The 15,046-nt window shown below is 41.1% G+C and overlaps 1 protein-coding gene across 1 annotated transcript in view; it reads left to right on the top strand.

Moving 5' to 3' along the window:
* Window positions 1–492: 492 nt before the first annotated feature.
* The window catches only part of LOC104163534 (EF-hand calcium-binding domain-containing protein 5-like), a gene marked incomplete at its 3' end in the record, with an annotated part of 21,277 nt that continues 6,723 nt past the window's right edge, over window positions 493–15,046 (top strand). The window contains exons 1-5 of the mRNA XM_009702568.1: window positions 493–1,058; window positions 5,398–5,554; window positions 6,192–6,255; window positions 8,096–8,166; window positions 11,276–11,431. Of these exons, the coding sequence (XP_009700870.1) occupies window positions 493–1,058; window positions 5,398–5,554; window positions 6,192–6,255; window positions 8,096–8,166; window positions 11,276–11,431 (1,014 nt within the window). The remainder of the gene's footprint in view (window positions 1,059–5,397; window positions 5,555–6,191; window positions 6,256–8,095; window positions 8,167–11,275; window positions 11,432–15,046) is intronic.

Below are 15,046 nucleotides of genomic sequence, written 5' to 3'. Positions count from 1 at the left end.
GGCATCTGGTATTTTCTGTTACTTGCTTCCTTTGTTTCATATCCACTGGATTTCCTGGAGGCATGGAATGAGACCTAAACAGAAATAATGATGCTGGGGGTAAGAGGAATCCACTGGTTAGAACTGGGGGACAAGACTTCTGAGCACTATGCACCGCTTGGTTTCTAAGTGACCTGGAATTAATTGCTTCCCTTCTGTGTCTCAGTTTCTTCTCCTATAAGAAGGAACCCACTTATTTAGTTGCTCTGTCTCCAAGGGCTGTTGTGATACATAATTAATCTTTATAAATCATTTACTGATCTTTGAAGTAAAGGGGCTGTATTTATTTAAGAGTACAAAGCAGCAGTAACAGAATAAAAAGGGAACATAGAAAAGGAATATTAGTTAATTCCTAACAATAGACTTTCTTCCTGTGTCATCTGCTAGGACATTGCTGCATCTTTTGGCACGATATAACATGCTGCTTTTGTTCTGTGTCACAGTGACTGAAGGATGGCTGGTCAGCCACGAGAAGCAGCCCAAACCGCAGATCTAAAACATCCGAAACTTGGAGATAAGAATATGACTGCCACAGAAATGAAGAGAAATCAAGGGAAGGATGAGCTGCCATGTCTTGGTAATTATGCTCCATGGAAAGACTGTTTTTATGAAAAGGTACAGCAGAGGTGTCTGAATCTGCAGGAGACCAAGGTGAAGACAATTCACACACAAAAGGCAAAAGAAGAAAAGGTAAAGAAGAGAGAACCCTGTGACTGGCTGTCCAAAGAGTGGTTCAGTGAAGAGAAAGAGTCACTAGGTACTCGCATCTATTTACTTGACAAACTCCTACCTACGTTAATCCCAGGACTGGAAAAACTGTTAATGGAAGTGGAAAGAAAGAATGTGCTTGAACCAGACAAAGAACCAACTAAATTTAACCCCATTATTTTTCTTGGAGAATATCTGATGAGACATAACCCTCACTATAGTATTTCTACAAAACCAGGCCCGTACCTGAGAGGAATGAAGATGGTTACAGAGGAGCTAAAAGCTGAGATGCCAGGTACAACGTCACAGAGGTGAGAGAGCTGAAAGTGTGGCTGGTCACAAAACCAGAGCTGGTGTCTTGGTCTCTGTTTTACAAAAGGAATGGTGTGACTGCAGCGTGGCTGGCAAAGTGTCGAACAAAATGAACCCTGTGGAGTACGGTGCCAGAGATGGTAGATGTTTCTCACAAAAATTCGAGAAGCAGGACAAATGCTAGAACATGTCACACAAAATGAAACACTAGTCATTCCTGTTTAAGGCAATATTCTGCCCTTCACGAGTATATAATGCCTCTTTAGGCTCTATATTAATTACACATGTGGAAGGCAAACTGCTTTCAAACCAGTCTAGGTTAGTGACAGCAGTTCTTTAGGACAGGTGTTAGTATCAAAGGTTTGTGAGCTCTTCAGATCATTTTGTCTATATTCTTCTAAACTTAATGAAAAGGTAACATTTCTTTCCTCCTTCAGGAGGATTTCTCTTGAGCAAACCAATAACAGTACTGTCCTGGCACATTGTAGAAGCTCCTTCTCCTGGGATTTTTACTCAGGCTTTCCTTTCAGATTCTTTTTTCCCTTTGAAGTAGAAACTGTTTTGTATTTTATTATGTTGCTTATTTCTGGGGTGTATTCTAGGCTGCTTGCTTTAGTGTAATATTTAACGAATATTGGAAGGGGGTTCCATGGCATCTTACAATATGCTAAGGTTAGAATGTGAGTGCACTAGGTGAACAATAATGCTTTCATTTTCATTGCTCTGTTCAGAAAAATATGGAAGTGAACATTTGCGTTTATAGATGACCCAGAGGTGATTCGGAATGATGTCAAAATTATTCATTCACTACTAGATCACTTTATTCTATATCTGTGTTTGTAGAATAATGACTTCTATTTGAATGGCTCTCTCTTCTATTTGCATAAATAGCACATACAGCTTGAAAATTGGTTTCAGGGTTTCAGTGTCAGGAATTAGGGAAGTAAAATGTTGACACGTCTTGTCCATAAATTCTCAATGAAGTTAATTGAAGTTCCCAGTATTATAATGAATAAAAGAATATTTTAAATCTCTCTCTACTGCTCTGAGTTTCTCTCTCTCTACATTTCTAGCCCACATACTGTTAGAGTTCATAGGAACATGCCTTGTGTGAATACAACTAAAGCAGTGTGGTAAGTGAATTTCATACAGTCACTTACCTCCTTTTTCCCCACAGATAAAAATATTATAACTGACTGATCATGGTCAGTGTGTAAGAGCTCAGCTTTTTGGTTTTTCCTCATAAGCAAACATACAGTAGTACAACCAGAGCTGGTAAAAGATTTTCAATTTTATTTTTTATTCTTTAAGTGCCGGTCCACTGAAACAAATGGTCTGGGGAAACATCTTCTTTTTCAGTGAGCTTTCACTCAGATTGTTCTGGGGGGATGTTTGGGATGCCAGCCTTGACACACCTTTGATTTGGGTACTGTTTCACTATTCATATTGCTTCACAGAGGGACACCTGGATGCAAGGAGTTCAGAACCATATCTCATTTTTATTTTCCAAAAGAAATTGAATTAAAAATGATAACATTTCCTGGGGTTTTGGGTTGGTTTTTTGTTTGGTTTTGCTTTTGGGTTTGTTTTTTTTCCCCCCTCTGCTAAAATACTCTTAGCTTTTTTTGTGAATCAAAGCTTATTTCTGGTGAGGTCAGATCTTCCTGTAGAATGCAAAGCGTTGGCTACCAGTGACATGTTATTGTGGCCTTGGCTGTTAAGCCCATGTTTACATTTGGAGACAGGTTCTCAATTTGTAGCTATCAGAGCTGATGCAAAGGACATGACTATCAAGACTTGTAGAAATAAATCTCTCCGTAGACAGCACTGCCACGGGGGTTTATGTAGCCATAGCTGTAGCAGGTTTTGCATATCCGCTGGTAGCAGTGTCGTGGGATTTGCATTCACAACAGCTCAGGATTTACATATTTGTGATGGCTGTATTGTGGGATTTGCATAGGATTCTTAACCACAGCAGCACAGAGGATTTTACTGACACCATGTAGCCCTGAGACTCCTAACGTGAGTCACTGGCTTTCTAAACAGGAATAAAATGTTACAGAGAAATGCCAGTCTGTGCTTACAGTCTCTCACACAAACACCAGAAAGATGAGGGGTGAAATTCTGGCCCCAGTGAAGCTCTCGGGAGCCTTGACATTACCTTCAGGAAGGGCAGGATTTCACCCCAGGTTCTTATCTAAAGCTTACCAGTCCTCAGCGAGCCCCCGCAGGCTTCCTCCAGTCTCTCCTTAACCGCCACCTGACTGGGAGTCCAGGCATGCGGGAGAACAGATGGGAGAATTTCCGTATCCAAACGGACTGATACCTGAAACAGAGACTTTATTTGTCCAGGGCTGGTAGTCCTTCAGTCTGAGTCACCCATCCTTGTGTGGGAGGTAGGCGGCTGTCTTCCTGAAGAAACATGTTTCCTTCTGCAGGGAGAAGTCACCCTCGCTGCCATCTCATCTTTTCTGGAAATGTTTAATACTGAAATGAGCTCACTTTGAAATGGGTGCCCAGCACTGTTATGGCCGTTTTTGCCGTTACTGCCTAGGGGGGGAAACATTTTGTCCCACGCCAGGGACACCAGGCAGAAGATGCAGCTGCTTGGTGTTTCAGGACTTTAGAAATAAATGCACAACTGCAGCACACAATGTAGCTTGTGCGGGGACACTGCCCAAATTAATCACCAGAGCACCTTGGCAACTCCTAGCACGGCCTTAGCTCTGCTTTCAGCTTGCAGACTGCTCCTGAGGAGGACCTGCAGCTAGAAATGGCCTGGTTTTCTCTTTCTGTCTGTAGCATACATTGGAGAAAAATCTGTTAGTCCATTTAGCTTGGTACCTGCTACATACCTCCTCTTTGCAGTGTCTGTGAAGGAGTCAGAAGATAGGAAATTATTTTCCCCTTCCCCTTCTATCAAAGTGCCGGAGGGTGAACTGCCTCAGCGGGCACTTGTGCGATGCCCATGACTGATTAAGGAACCCAGTTATTCAGTAAGAAACCTCGGTGATAAGTGGCCATGGAGAACAAGAACCTAGTGAGAAAACTGACCGTGATCAAAGTGTACGGCTGTAACACATTAAACAAGCCTTTCTATTCATTAAAGAAAATATCATTGTTTTATAATTTCTAGGATGACCCATAGCAACAGAAGAGAGCAGGCACAGGATCAGCCCACACTCATAGTGTGTGAAACACAGGGGGAAGAAGGAGGCAGAAATCGTTAATTAAAGTACAGTTTCTGGACTAGCGCTCTCAGGTACCAGAGAGGAGCAATTCCCCTGACTCTGCCTGGCTACAGAGGGTGTAAGGCAGAGCCGCGGAGGTGAGCAGGGCAGCTGTCTCAGTGCAGAGAGATTCCAGCAGCCTCCGTGAGCAGGAACCATTCTCCCCATGTGAACGGATCCTTTGGCTTTTAGCATTTTGAACTTCCTAAAGGCTTTTTTTCCATTTCATAAATGAACAAAGTCAAAACCAAAGCAGATGAGTTCTACGGGATCAATTTTATTCAGTTCTTTTGTTGTGCGAAATGAAGGATTGGGAAAAACATGACTGGGTGATTAGAGAAGCAAAGAAAAGGGAAGGAAGAAGAAAGGCAGGTGCTTTTAGTCCAAGCTTGCAAACTATGTGTTCAAAATGATGGGGAGGTTGGTGTATTGTCCCTGTCCTAAGGCAGTAAAGACTTTATTGTGTGAGACTGCTTAAGAAATGTCATTGAACGTTGTTCTTTGCCAGTGAAGTGTTTATGTGAAATGGTACTTGGGCTTTGAGACAAATGCATACTGATGCAATTTTGTTGGTAAATCAAGTGTAGCAAAATTAGGCACCTGTCTTCCTGCTAAAATTGAAAGGAAATTGAAGGACACCTACACAATAAATGGTCAGTGCCATTATAAACGTGAAGGTAAAATTTATCACTGTTGAAACTATACAAACCAGGAGAGCTGTATAGATGATTTTCCGTGAAACATCCACCATATACTCTGCAAGAGGCTCTCTCCACATGCACGTATCTGACACTAAGAGGTTATTTCTTCAGATTCATAGTTACACTGGATTTCAGGAGATGATACATATCAGAATATAAATACTCTCACCTCCTTGGAGCTGCCCTCTGAAAACACAGATTACTAGAATCTAGTCCAATAGCCACACTCGTAATTTTGTGCCTCAAACATCAAATATTTATTCGGAAAAAAAAATCTGCTTGTACTCGAAGGACAAGACTTTCAGTAAGAAGTTATTTCCTTTCCTTTTGTTCTTCAGGGTAGGCTTGATCTACCTTAAATATGTTTATGATGGTATCTTTCTAAACCTTATTCCCACATCCTGCAGGCTGGCCAAGATGAAGGCTGAGGCCAAGAACAAACGTAAGGACAGGGAGCAGGCGGACAATATGAAGTCTCAGGTGAAAGAGATGAGAAAGGAGGCACTGGCAATTCAGTTCAAAGAGTGGACAGTGGATGTCAGCGGCAGAATACCGGTTGCACTGGTAACTAAGGAAGATCCTTGTTAACACACTGCTGTGATTGTTGCAGACAGGAGGAGAAGGAAGATTGTGATAGTGCCGTCTGCCCTGGCACGGCAGCATGGAGCACAAGGATGGGAAATGGCTCTGACCTCCCTTAGGGCCAGGGTGCAGGTCGTGGTCTAGCACTTAGCCGCACCAAGCCCCGATTCCCCACGAGCACATGGAAGGATTGCAATGCGTTCTCCACAGAGGTCCTGGGAAGCAAAATGCTCCATAAGGTACTCGGACACTCCTGAGGTTGTGGATACATACCTCATCACTGGATGTCCTTCTCTGCAGCTAGTTATCCCTCAGAATCCCCTTAAAAAGGTCCGGGGCAGCCACTCTTGCTCTCCATTAAATCTTCTCTCTGCCCCTGTGACTCATACAAATTGATACTGCAGCTCATAAAAGATGAGATTTGCAGTAATTGTAATACATCTCTTGGTACAAGCATCTTTCTTACAAGTCAGACAAGGTCTACATTTAACAGGGCCCACCTATGTGTGGTAAGAAGTATGCCTGGCCCATACAACTGATTATTCTGGGTGATTTATTTTAGTAATTGCCTACTGTTTTCTGCATGAAACAGGCCTTTGACCATGACCTTGATTTGTAGGTTCAGAGTGCCCTGAGGTCTTTTCCAGATGTCGTTGCTTCTACTCCCATAGATGTGAGAAAAGGTAAGTTCTTGATGTGTGTCCTTTAGTTTCATTTCTGTGGTCTGAAATCTGGGGCAAACTGTGAGCAAAGAGCAAACAGACAGAAGAAGAATCTCTAAGGGTAGTTACACCTTTTGTGGTATGAACCACAAATCTTCAGACAGATTGGAAAGAGACTGAACCACCATGTGGTTCATTAATATGATCTTGAAAAGTATGGAAAGAAGTTTAAAAAACCTTTCAGAGAGAGAAAAATCCAGGCCCTTTCCACTTACATCCTTCATTAGCCAGACATTGCCGTGTGCTTATCAATATTTTTAAGAATCACTGTAACAACCTCCTCCTTCACCTGCCCGATCAGACCGTGTTTGTCTCATGGGAGGTCTTGGAAATCCCACGGGCAGTTTGGCATACTGGGAGGTATGGAGGAAAGGTAGGATCAACAAAATTAAACTCTGACAGTGTTGTTACCTTGTCTGGTTCCAGGGGAAACGCTGAAGCTTACCTAACGCTTCACCAAATAGCCCATCTCGGCTAGCCGTTCCCTTCGCCCGTCCCAGGCGTGCCAGTGACACACAGCACAAGGCCCTCTGTACCCCAGCACTCGGCACAGAAAGATTGCCAGCATTCCTGTCCACTTTATAGAGCTTACACTTGACCTCCCCGAGTAATGATAATGGAATAGATAGAGCCAGGGACATTGAAGTGGCAACTTACAGCCTGCTGCCAGCTCTTTTCGTCAAGAGCCCATAATGATCAGCAATAATAACAAATCTGCCTTTGCTGGAAGATGGGATGATAAGCAGGGAACTTCAGAATGCTTTTCTGCTTGCCGCTGGAGTCACCTCTGTCTAGAGCTTGCCCTTGCTCAGCTCAGCCCTTTCCGTATTACAGAATTGTTGCTCTGAGTAATCACCCTATATTGGTAATACGTTGCGCGAATGCTGAACACAGCCCTTGTGCTCCTGCTGTGGTGGCTGTTGTTCTGGAGTGTGATGAACAGATCCCGGGATGTCAGATTGAGAAGGAAGTTTCTGCCCAGATGCTTGCTCTCCAGATGCTGGAGGTGCTTTGTGTCATATTGCACTAATACTGTGGCTCCATTTATAATTTATTTCATTTAATAGCATCTCATATACATTAATGGAACATTAAGCTGTGTTTTATAGTTTAAAAAAGATAATGTACAGTTTAGGAATGTCTCAACCAACAAGAGAGAAATGCATTCCATGGTGAATTTTGCTCATTACTCCTGATATATTGTAAGAAGAAAGAACAGAAAAATAATCCCAAAAGAAACAGCATGTCTGTGCTCAAAGACTTCATTCAGAAATCTATGTAGACATTTGACATATCTTCTCAGTTCCATTATACTAGCCCAGAAGCTGACCAAAAGATAGTTTTGAATATCATCATCAGTAAAAATATTCCCACAGAACTCCTTGGGAAAATTACTATGATTTTCAGATTCCAGTCTTGCAGAGCAGAATCCATGTCCCCAGAATTTTAAGGCAGTTTTATCTTTTTTGTTAAATCAAAAATAATTTCTTCCCTCACGTAATTAATTGTAAGTACCATTAAAATCATTGCAATTTGCACCAACATGTCTCAAGAATAAATATGACCATACAGTTCTGAATAGGTAAGTGCAGATTCTCCGCAAGAGAAATATGTAAGAATCAGATTTAGATAGCCTCTATACAGTCAGATGCTTCAGCTACTGTGTAGGCTAACCTCAAATAAATGTAATCCAGTGTGAGAAGAAAGTTAATGTAACGTAACAGTATGCAGAAAAATGCGTACAAGATGCAAAATCACAACTGTTTGCTTTCTAAACCAATATCCCTTCATTTTTTCCTAGCAATCTATGACAGGAAGCTGGAAATCGTAGACACACTGGGAAAAAAAGTAAACGTAGATGAATTCACAGAGGTGAGAAATGAAATAAGAGCATCTGATTCAGAATCTGATGTATATCACAAAGCAGTAGCATTTCCATGGGGACAGCTAAGATGAGTAAGTGAAGGGCTTCGCTTCCCCAGCATCCCAGGTAACTGGTTGTATCAGGACATTTCATGTTCCATCTCCATCTCCATCCCCTGCTGTCACAACGCTTCCGTTCTGGCCAGCAAGGGGGAAGTAGTTTGCTAAACCATCAATCTGAAAACAACCAAATCTGGTCAAACTATATTTACTGGAAAACTCTCCAGGCCAAGACTTTGCCAGCCATTTCTACCTACGACAGAGCTAAATTTTACAGCTGGGTAATTAAACCTGTGAAAAGGCATGTTTAGAATAGAAATAATGACAGCCCTTCAATTGCAGCAGTGCTAGTGGGTGCTGTTAGAATAATTAAAAACAAAGCATAAAGCAGCTGTGCAGAGATTAATTTCAAGCAACCATGTGTGATTTTTGTGCCTTCTTCACTCTCAGGAGACTCACATGTTTGCTATTTTGCACAATATCATTTTGGGGATAACTTGTTGAAGGCTTTTTTAAGCATGAAATGAGATATTTTTAAATTTAACCTCAGAATAACTGCATTTAATTAAGAAAACTGTTGTGGATAATGGGAGCCCAGAGAATTGCTTTTGTCACTGAAATGAAGCATCAATCCATAACCCCTATGGTACCTGTATAAACACTGAATGAATTCATGCTCCATTAGCATTAGAAAAATGTTTTAAAATATATTTTGTGTGCTCTCTATTTTAACTCAATTAAAGATACGACAACAGAAATCAGAAGTACAAAAGACACGGACTGTCAAGCTGTCTGATTCACCAGCCAGTGCAGTGTTGTTCTCAGAATATAATCTCTGATGCTTTTTCCAGTCTGGTTTTAATTGAATCAAATGATGAGGCTTTCATCACTTGCCTTGGGAAACTGTTCCATAATCAGAGGCCTCGCTCTCAGGACAGGGCTGCTTCTAATCCTCAGTTACCATTTACCTTTGCTCATCAGTTTGCATCATCCACCAAAACCAGAAAGAGAAATGGTCTTTCTGCATGCTGGTCTAGGCCCTTTCACATGTGGAAAGCATTGCTTTTTAATGGACCTTAAAATTAAATGGCACTTTTTTTTTTTTCTCCTTTGAATTCAGTGCAGGTTTGGGTTACTTAAAAGTTGTTAGTAGAGACCTCACACGTTGGTGGTGTTGGGTTTGGGGGGGGTCGGACATGCAAAACAGTGGCTGTTGTATTTCTACGTCCTTCGTGACAAGCTCGTGGGGTCTTTTATATCAAAACCGTTTAAATCCCAGAGACCAGTCCTTTACCGTTTATTTCACCGGCTTTGTACTCTAACATGCAGAACCCCCAGCAGTCTGACCCAAAGCTATTGACACCAAGGGAAATACTCAAATTGCCTTTGTAGGGTCAGAATCAGGCTTTAAAGATGAGATTATTTTCCATGATTGCATGTGGCTTACTCGATTTCTACTGAGATCCGTAGGAACAAAAAAGCAAAGATCCATTGTTATTGATGACAATGTGTTCACAAACTACAGCGAGGTCTCACGCTGGATAGCAAGAAGAAGGTGTGCCAGCTTTCTTCTGATGGGTGTCAAAATCTCTTGGTTAATAATAAATAAATGAATGCTTATTGTGTGTACAGTACTTTACACAGGAGAGTGCTTTACACACATCAGCTAAGAAAAGCTTATGACTCTACGATACTTCCTCCTGCCTACACAGCCGAACATATACTTCTAAAAAATTTTCTGTGAAGCTGTTAGACAGCAGTATTAATACACAAGCCTTTGGATGTGTCATCAAGATGACACACAAAATAACAAGCTGCTTGTCCAACCTGCCTCCTCCCAGCTGCTGCCGTCTTTAAGGTTCATCTGTCACAGGGCTCTGGGTTGTAATCGCTCTGAAAAGCTAGTAGGGACACACAGCCCCAGATCTGCCACCTTCTCTCCAACCCACCTACATCCTCTCTTTTTATGCTGAAATGCAGAAAAACCACACATTGCGTTGGGAGTTCTTCTTTCCCACCAGCCACCCCTCAGGCCGTTGGCTGCTGCTTTTCTGCTTTTCCTCTCTTCTCCATTTGTCCCATATATTTGGAAATTATGCAATATAGACCTGAATAATAATAACACATATTAATATTTCAGTTTGTTAATGCCTGTGCGGCATTTCAACACGTCCAAGGTGTTCTAGCACTTATGTCAGGTATCCATACTCTAAAAATGGGATAATGGGAAACACTCTGTGTTTTGGAAATTCCTCTTTTCAACTGTATGGGCTCCCTGTTACTGTGGCTGGCTCCAGAAACCTGCTACAATAATTCAGCACAGGCTTTGGGATTGTGGTTTGTTCTGATGGCCATTATTATTTATGTCATGCACACCACATTTTTAGAACCATACTGCTTTTGCTCATAAAAACCACACGGCTATAAATCCAAAGTGTTAAAGTGTCTCCAAGGCTAGAACTTAAAATAAATCTCGAGTTAGTAGTGTTCCCAGTGTCAGAGGACTTAGGTGACAGCAGGCCCATTTTCAAAAGGTTCTGTCCTTTTTTTATTGTATCCAGATTGGTTCTCTAAACACTGAACTTGTGGGCAATGGTCATTTTGTGGCATTAGAGAGTTGAGTGACTGTCAGTTCTGCAAAAACTAATGGCTCAAATGCCTCCTTGGGAGTAAAGTCAGGAATACTAAATGCTGCAGAAAACCATGGAGAACTTACACCCTCCCTGAGATAACCTAGCTTAAGCAATGACATTTCATAGGACGGATTCTGATCCAGCATCTCCAAACCACTGAACGCGATAAGTGACGTCTGGGCCAGGAAGGGAACTCTTCAAGACGCACAGCAGCGTCCCAGGCTTGTTTGGAGAATATTGCTGCTTCTGAAAGAAAGAACAAAGTAGGCAGTGTGGCATCCATGCACCAAGTCTGCGTTATGCCAGCAGATTAAACTACAAATTCCTATATATTTCATTGCATGCAATAGATTTTTAGCCGTTCAGATAAAAGTGAAAATACTTGAAGAAAGCTAACCATTTACACTGCTGCTTTCTCTCCACAGTATGTCCATTCCTACACCAAACATTTTTCAAATGACATGTTCAAAGAAATCCTGAAGCATCTCTCTCAGTGTGCTGATGACTTCCAAGAAGCAGTAAGATGTGATATGTGGAGGCAAATGTTTACTGATCTCTTCCTGGAATGTGATTATGGAAAGGTAGGCAGAGCAGCTCTCAACCTAATTTCAATATGGTGATGCTCCCAGTTTGGTATTTCTCCAGGTCGCTGCTTCCTTTTCATTCTTCTTCACTCTAGATACACGCTTTGTGCTTACTCAGCATTATTTTAGAGGACAATAGCTGCTGCATTATCTTCAAATTCATTGTTCTTAGACCCAGAAATAGCCAATAGCCTGTAAGCTAATGGCTAATTAGAAACCAAATGACCTAATGTGATGACTTGGGGCTGAAGTTTTATGATTCTGGAGAAGAAATTAACCACAGTCTTTACTACTTCTAGTCATTACCTGTTCCTGCAGCACGTTCAGAATGTTTGGGTGCTAATTTTTCTGTTCAGCCGTATTTTAGCAAAGATAGCCTGATATAGATCAACCGTAACAAATGTTATGATTCTGGAGAAGAAATTAACCACAGTCTTTACTACTTCTAGTCATTACCTGTTCCTGCAGCACGTTCAGAATGTTTGGGTGCTAATTTTTCTGTTCAGCCAGCAAAGATAGCCTGATATAGATCAACCATAACAAATGTGCACATTACTACAATAGTAACATATATTGTGTTAATTATGTTGCATTACTTTATACACCTTTAGGGCTCCTATCAATAAATCTCATAGTTTAAATTTAAAATGCAAAATAAGCTATCTTTACAACCTCTCTGAGAAAAGTACTGTGAACTTCAGCCACAGTTTATGGACAGGAAATTAAAATACAGTAAGTCAGTTACAGAGCTGGAAATGGAACTCAAAACCCATAATTTGGTTTTCAGCATCTCTAAACTCTATCATCCTCTGAATATACCTGCGTACCCAGTAAAAAAAAAGCTAGACTTCCTAGAAAACCAGTAAATAGGAGCTGAAGAATCAATGGCATAAGCTATTGCCAAAAACTTGGGCTTCATCCAAATAGTATGGTACTAGTTACGAGTGGCCTCAGTTAGCCTGTTGCTGGCTACTACACAGCAAACTTGTGTGTTGCTATAATCTTACAGTTTTCTGCCCTACATAAATTATATATTCCATCCAGCACTCTAGTGATGTTTACAGCATGCCTACCCAGAATGAACTGTGCTCTACAATGTCATGCTAATAATGTCATTACCTCTAAGAGAATGGAATTACAGAGCACGTTTCAACACCAATGGTGTGTTTTTGAGAATAGCAGGCAAGCTGCTGTTTCAGGGATGAGAGAAGAAATGTGTCTGCTTCTCAGCTAGAAGACATTTCATTTTCCTATTGCTCTGTCAAGAAGAGCTATGATGGATCCTCCTGGGTAGAGTAATATATAAAGCTGAGTCCTATCTTTGCCATGAGTTTTGAAAAGATCCCTTCTTTCCCTTTCACGTTTTAATGTGACTTTCTTCCTATTATTTCTGTGGCAGTAGTCACCATTTCCATGATAGTAATCCCAGTGGAATCTCAGAGGCAAAGAGCCAAAAATGCTAGCATAACATAACAAGAGTGAGCAGCTATCAGCACAGACACCATCGCTGCCCGGAAAAAAATGATGAGAGCACAAACCTGATTGCCATTTCTAGCCTCTGAGGTAGCTTTGCTCTGCAAATTGAGTTCACTAAACTGTAGCGTGGACCATGCAGTTCTTTTAAACCTGACCTGGTTTCTTTTGTGTAGCTCTAATAAGTCCTGCTGTACTGTACCCACAAGGAAGATAAAAGATGCAAACTAACCCAAGGACTTCTACCACTTGAATGTGATCCATTACCTGTAGTACTCATTCTGCAAAGCACAGCAAAGCAGTTGTTTCGGTTCCTAATCTCCATTTGTTTGGTCGCAGGCAGTTATTCCAGTCTGCATGGTGAGCGTGGCTGGCTGCCTCAGTGAGTTGCAATTAGGGCCAGGGAACTGAGAAAGCAGCGTTTAAATTACAGTCAAATGAGAAGGTATCCACATGATCATTATTATGATTTCAAACGCATGCATCCAGAAGGATGGCAGCTCAGCAAGAACAGCCTGGACTGTAGACTGAAGCAGAAACTTTCCAAGACGATACCGGAACACAGTTGAATCACTGCTGTAACACCCAAAAAGGCAATAGTTCTGTGAATTTTATGCTTATTGTCTGTCTGTGCTCACATGCATCAAGTACAGTTTCTTTCATACGTTATACCAGAATCTGCATTCATTTTCAGGGACGTTTTAAGCCTGGGATCTTTAGATGCAACTGAATTTAGTCAGAGATCAGTTTTCAAACTAATGAAGTTTGAGACACTTCTGATGGCCTTTCTTGCAGTACAGCAACAAAGTCTGCTTTCTCATGACCTTTTCGGAGTGTCTGTTCTTCCCATCTCGCTCACTAACAAGCATATTGTCGTGTTCAGGATACACACATCGCATTTCCAGAAAAACAATCAAGAGGTTAAACACTGACCTATCCCTGATTAAATGGCAAGTCTGGTTTAGTCTGTGTTGCTAAAGGAATTACTCATAGATCACAGAGCACTGCTGAAAACAACTGAGAATCTTCACCTGCCAATATCTAGGTGACAAGAAAATGAGGTCAACATGTTTCAACTCTCTAGCCACTAAAGCTGGCACGCATTAGAAGTGGAGACAAGTTTTGGGCGGTTGTACCAACACAGATGGTCTGCTGTTATTTATAGTGGATGCTCTACCTGTCCTGCCAACGACTCAGTACGAAGGGCTGATGGGCAGGAAATTTCATCAGCCTCGCCAGTCACACACGAAATACAAAGAAACATGAGCTTTGGTAGTAAATTTGTCGACCCAGAAAGATAGTGTAACTAGGTATAGGGCCTTGGAACTGGTTTTCCTGTTGTAATGCTCCTCCCTGGTACAGACAGCTTTACTGTGACACGTTCCTCCCAAGGTAAGTTGTAAGGCAAAGGGTCCTGAAGTAACAGAGACCTCTGGTAGAATGGCAAATCTGTATAAATTGTAAATGTTAAACCAAGGTGGAAAATATACCCCTAACTCATATTCAGTAATTTCTGAAAAGGAATCTACTGTTTTTAACAATATCTAAAAATAAAATTATTTCTTCTAAATCACAAAAAACCCTCTTCTAGAATCTGAGTTACCTAAATCCTCCAGTAAAGTATATTACTTTAACATGACAAAAAAGTATCTGAATCCCAAAACAACATTTTTATTTTCTTTTTAATAATACTTCATTCACTGATTTACCTTTTTAATAAAACAAAACTAGGCATTAGTGCTGGCAGCTTCAAGGCAACCAGCAGATGATTGTGACAAGTAACAGCTGAGGAAATTTAAAGGGAAAATTAAATGTGTGTAATGGAAATACTGAATGGAGAATCCAAATGTTACGCAGTGATCTGGTAATGTCTTCAAAAACATGTTCTGTGTTTGTATGTCTACTAAATGGATGCAGAATCTGATCTGATATATTCAGCTGAAAAACAAACAGCATGAAGAAATGTTTGCATGGGAGCATGCAAGGTATTTGTATACTAATGTCAAGAAGATGAAGATACTGGGAATCGGTATCTGTACATCTTGTAAGTTTAGGGGCAGAATTATGTGATGACATTTGTTGTTCCAAACCCACACATGGCTGAAATTCAACTGTAATTTCCAGGTTTTTTTACCAGCA

Source organism: Cariama cristata, unplaced genomic scaffold (genome assembly GCF_000690535.1).
Source record: "Cariama cristata isolate BGI_N322 unplaced genomic scaffold, ASM69053v1 scaffold22236, whole genome shotgun sequence".
NCBI classification, from domain to species: domain Eukaryota; kingdom Metazoa; phylum Chordata; class Aves; order Cariamiformes; family Cariamidae; genus Cariama; species Cariama cristata.
This window is presented reverse-complemented; position numbering and strand designations above follow the sequence as displayed.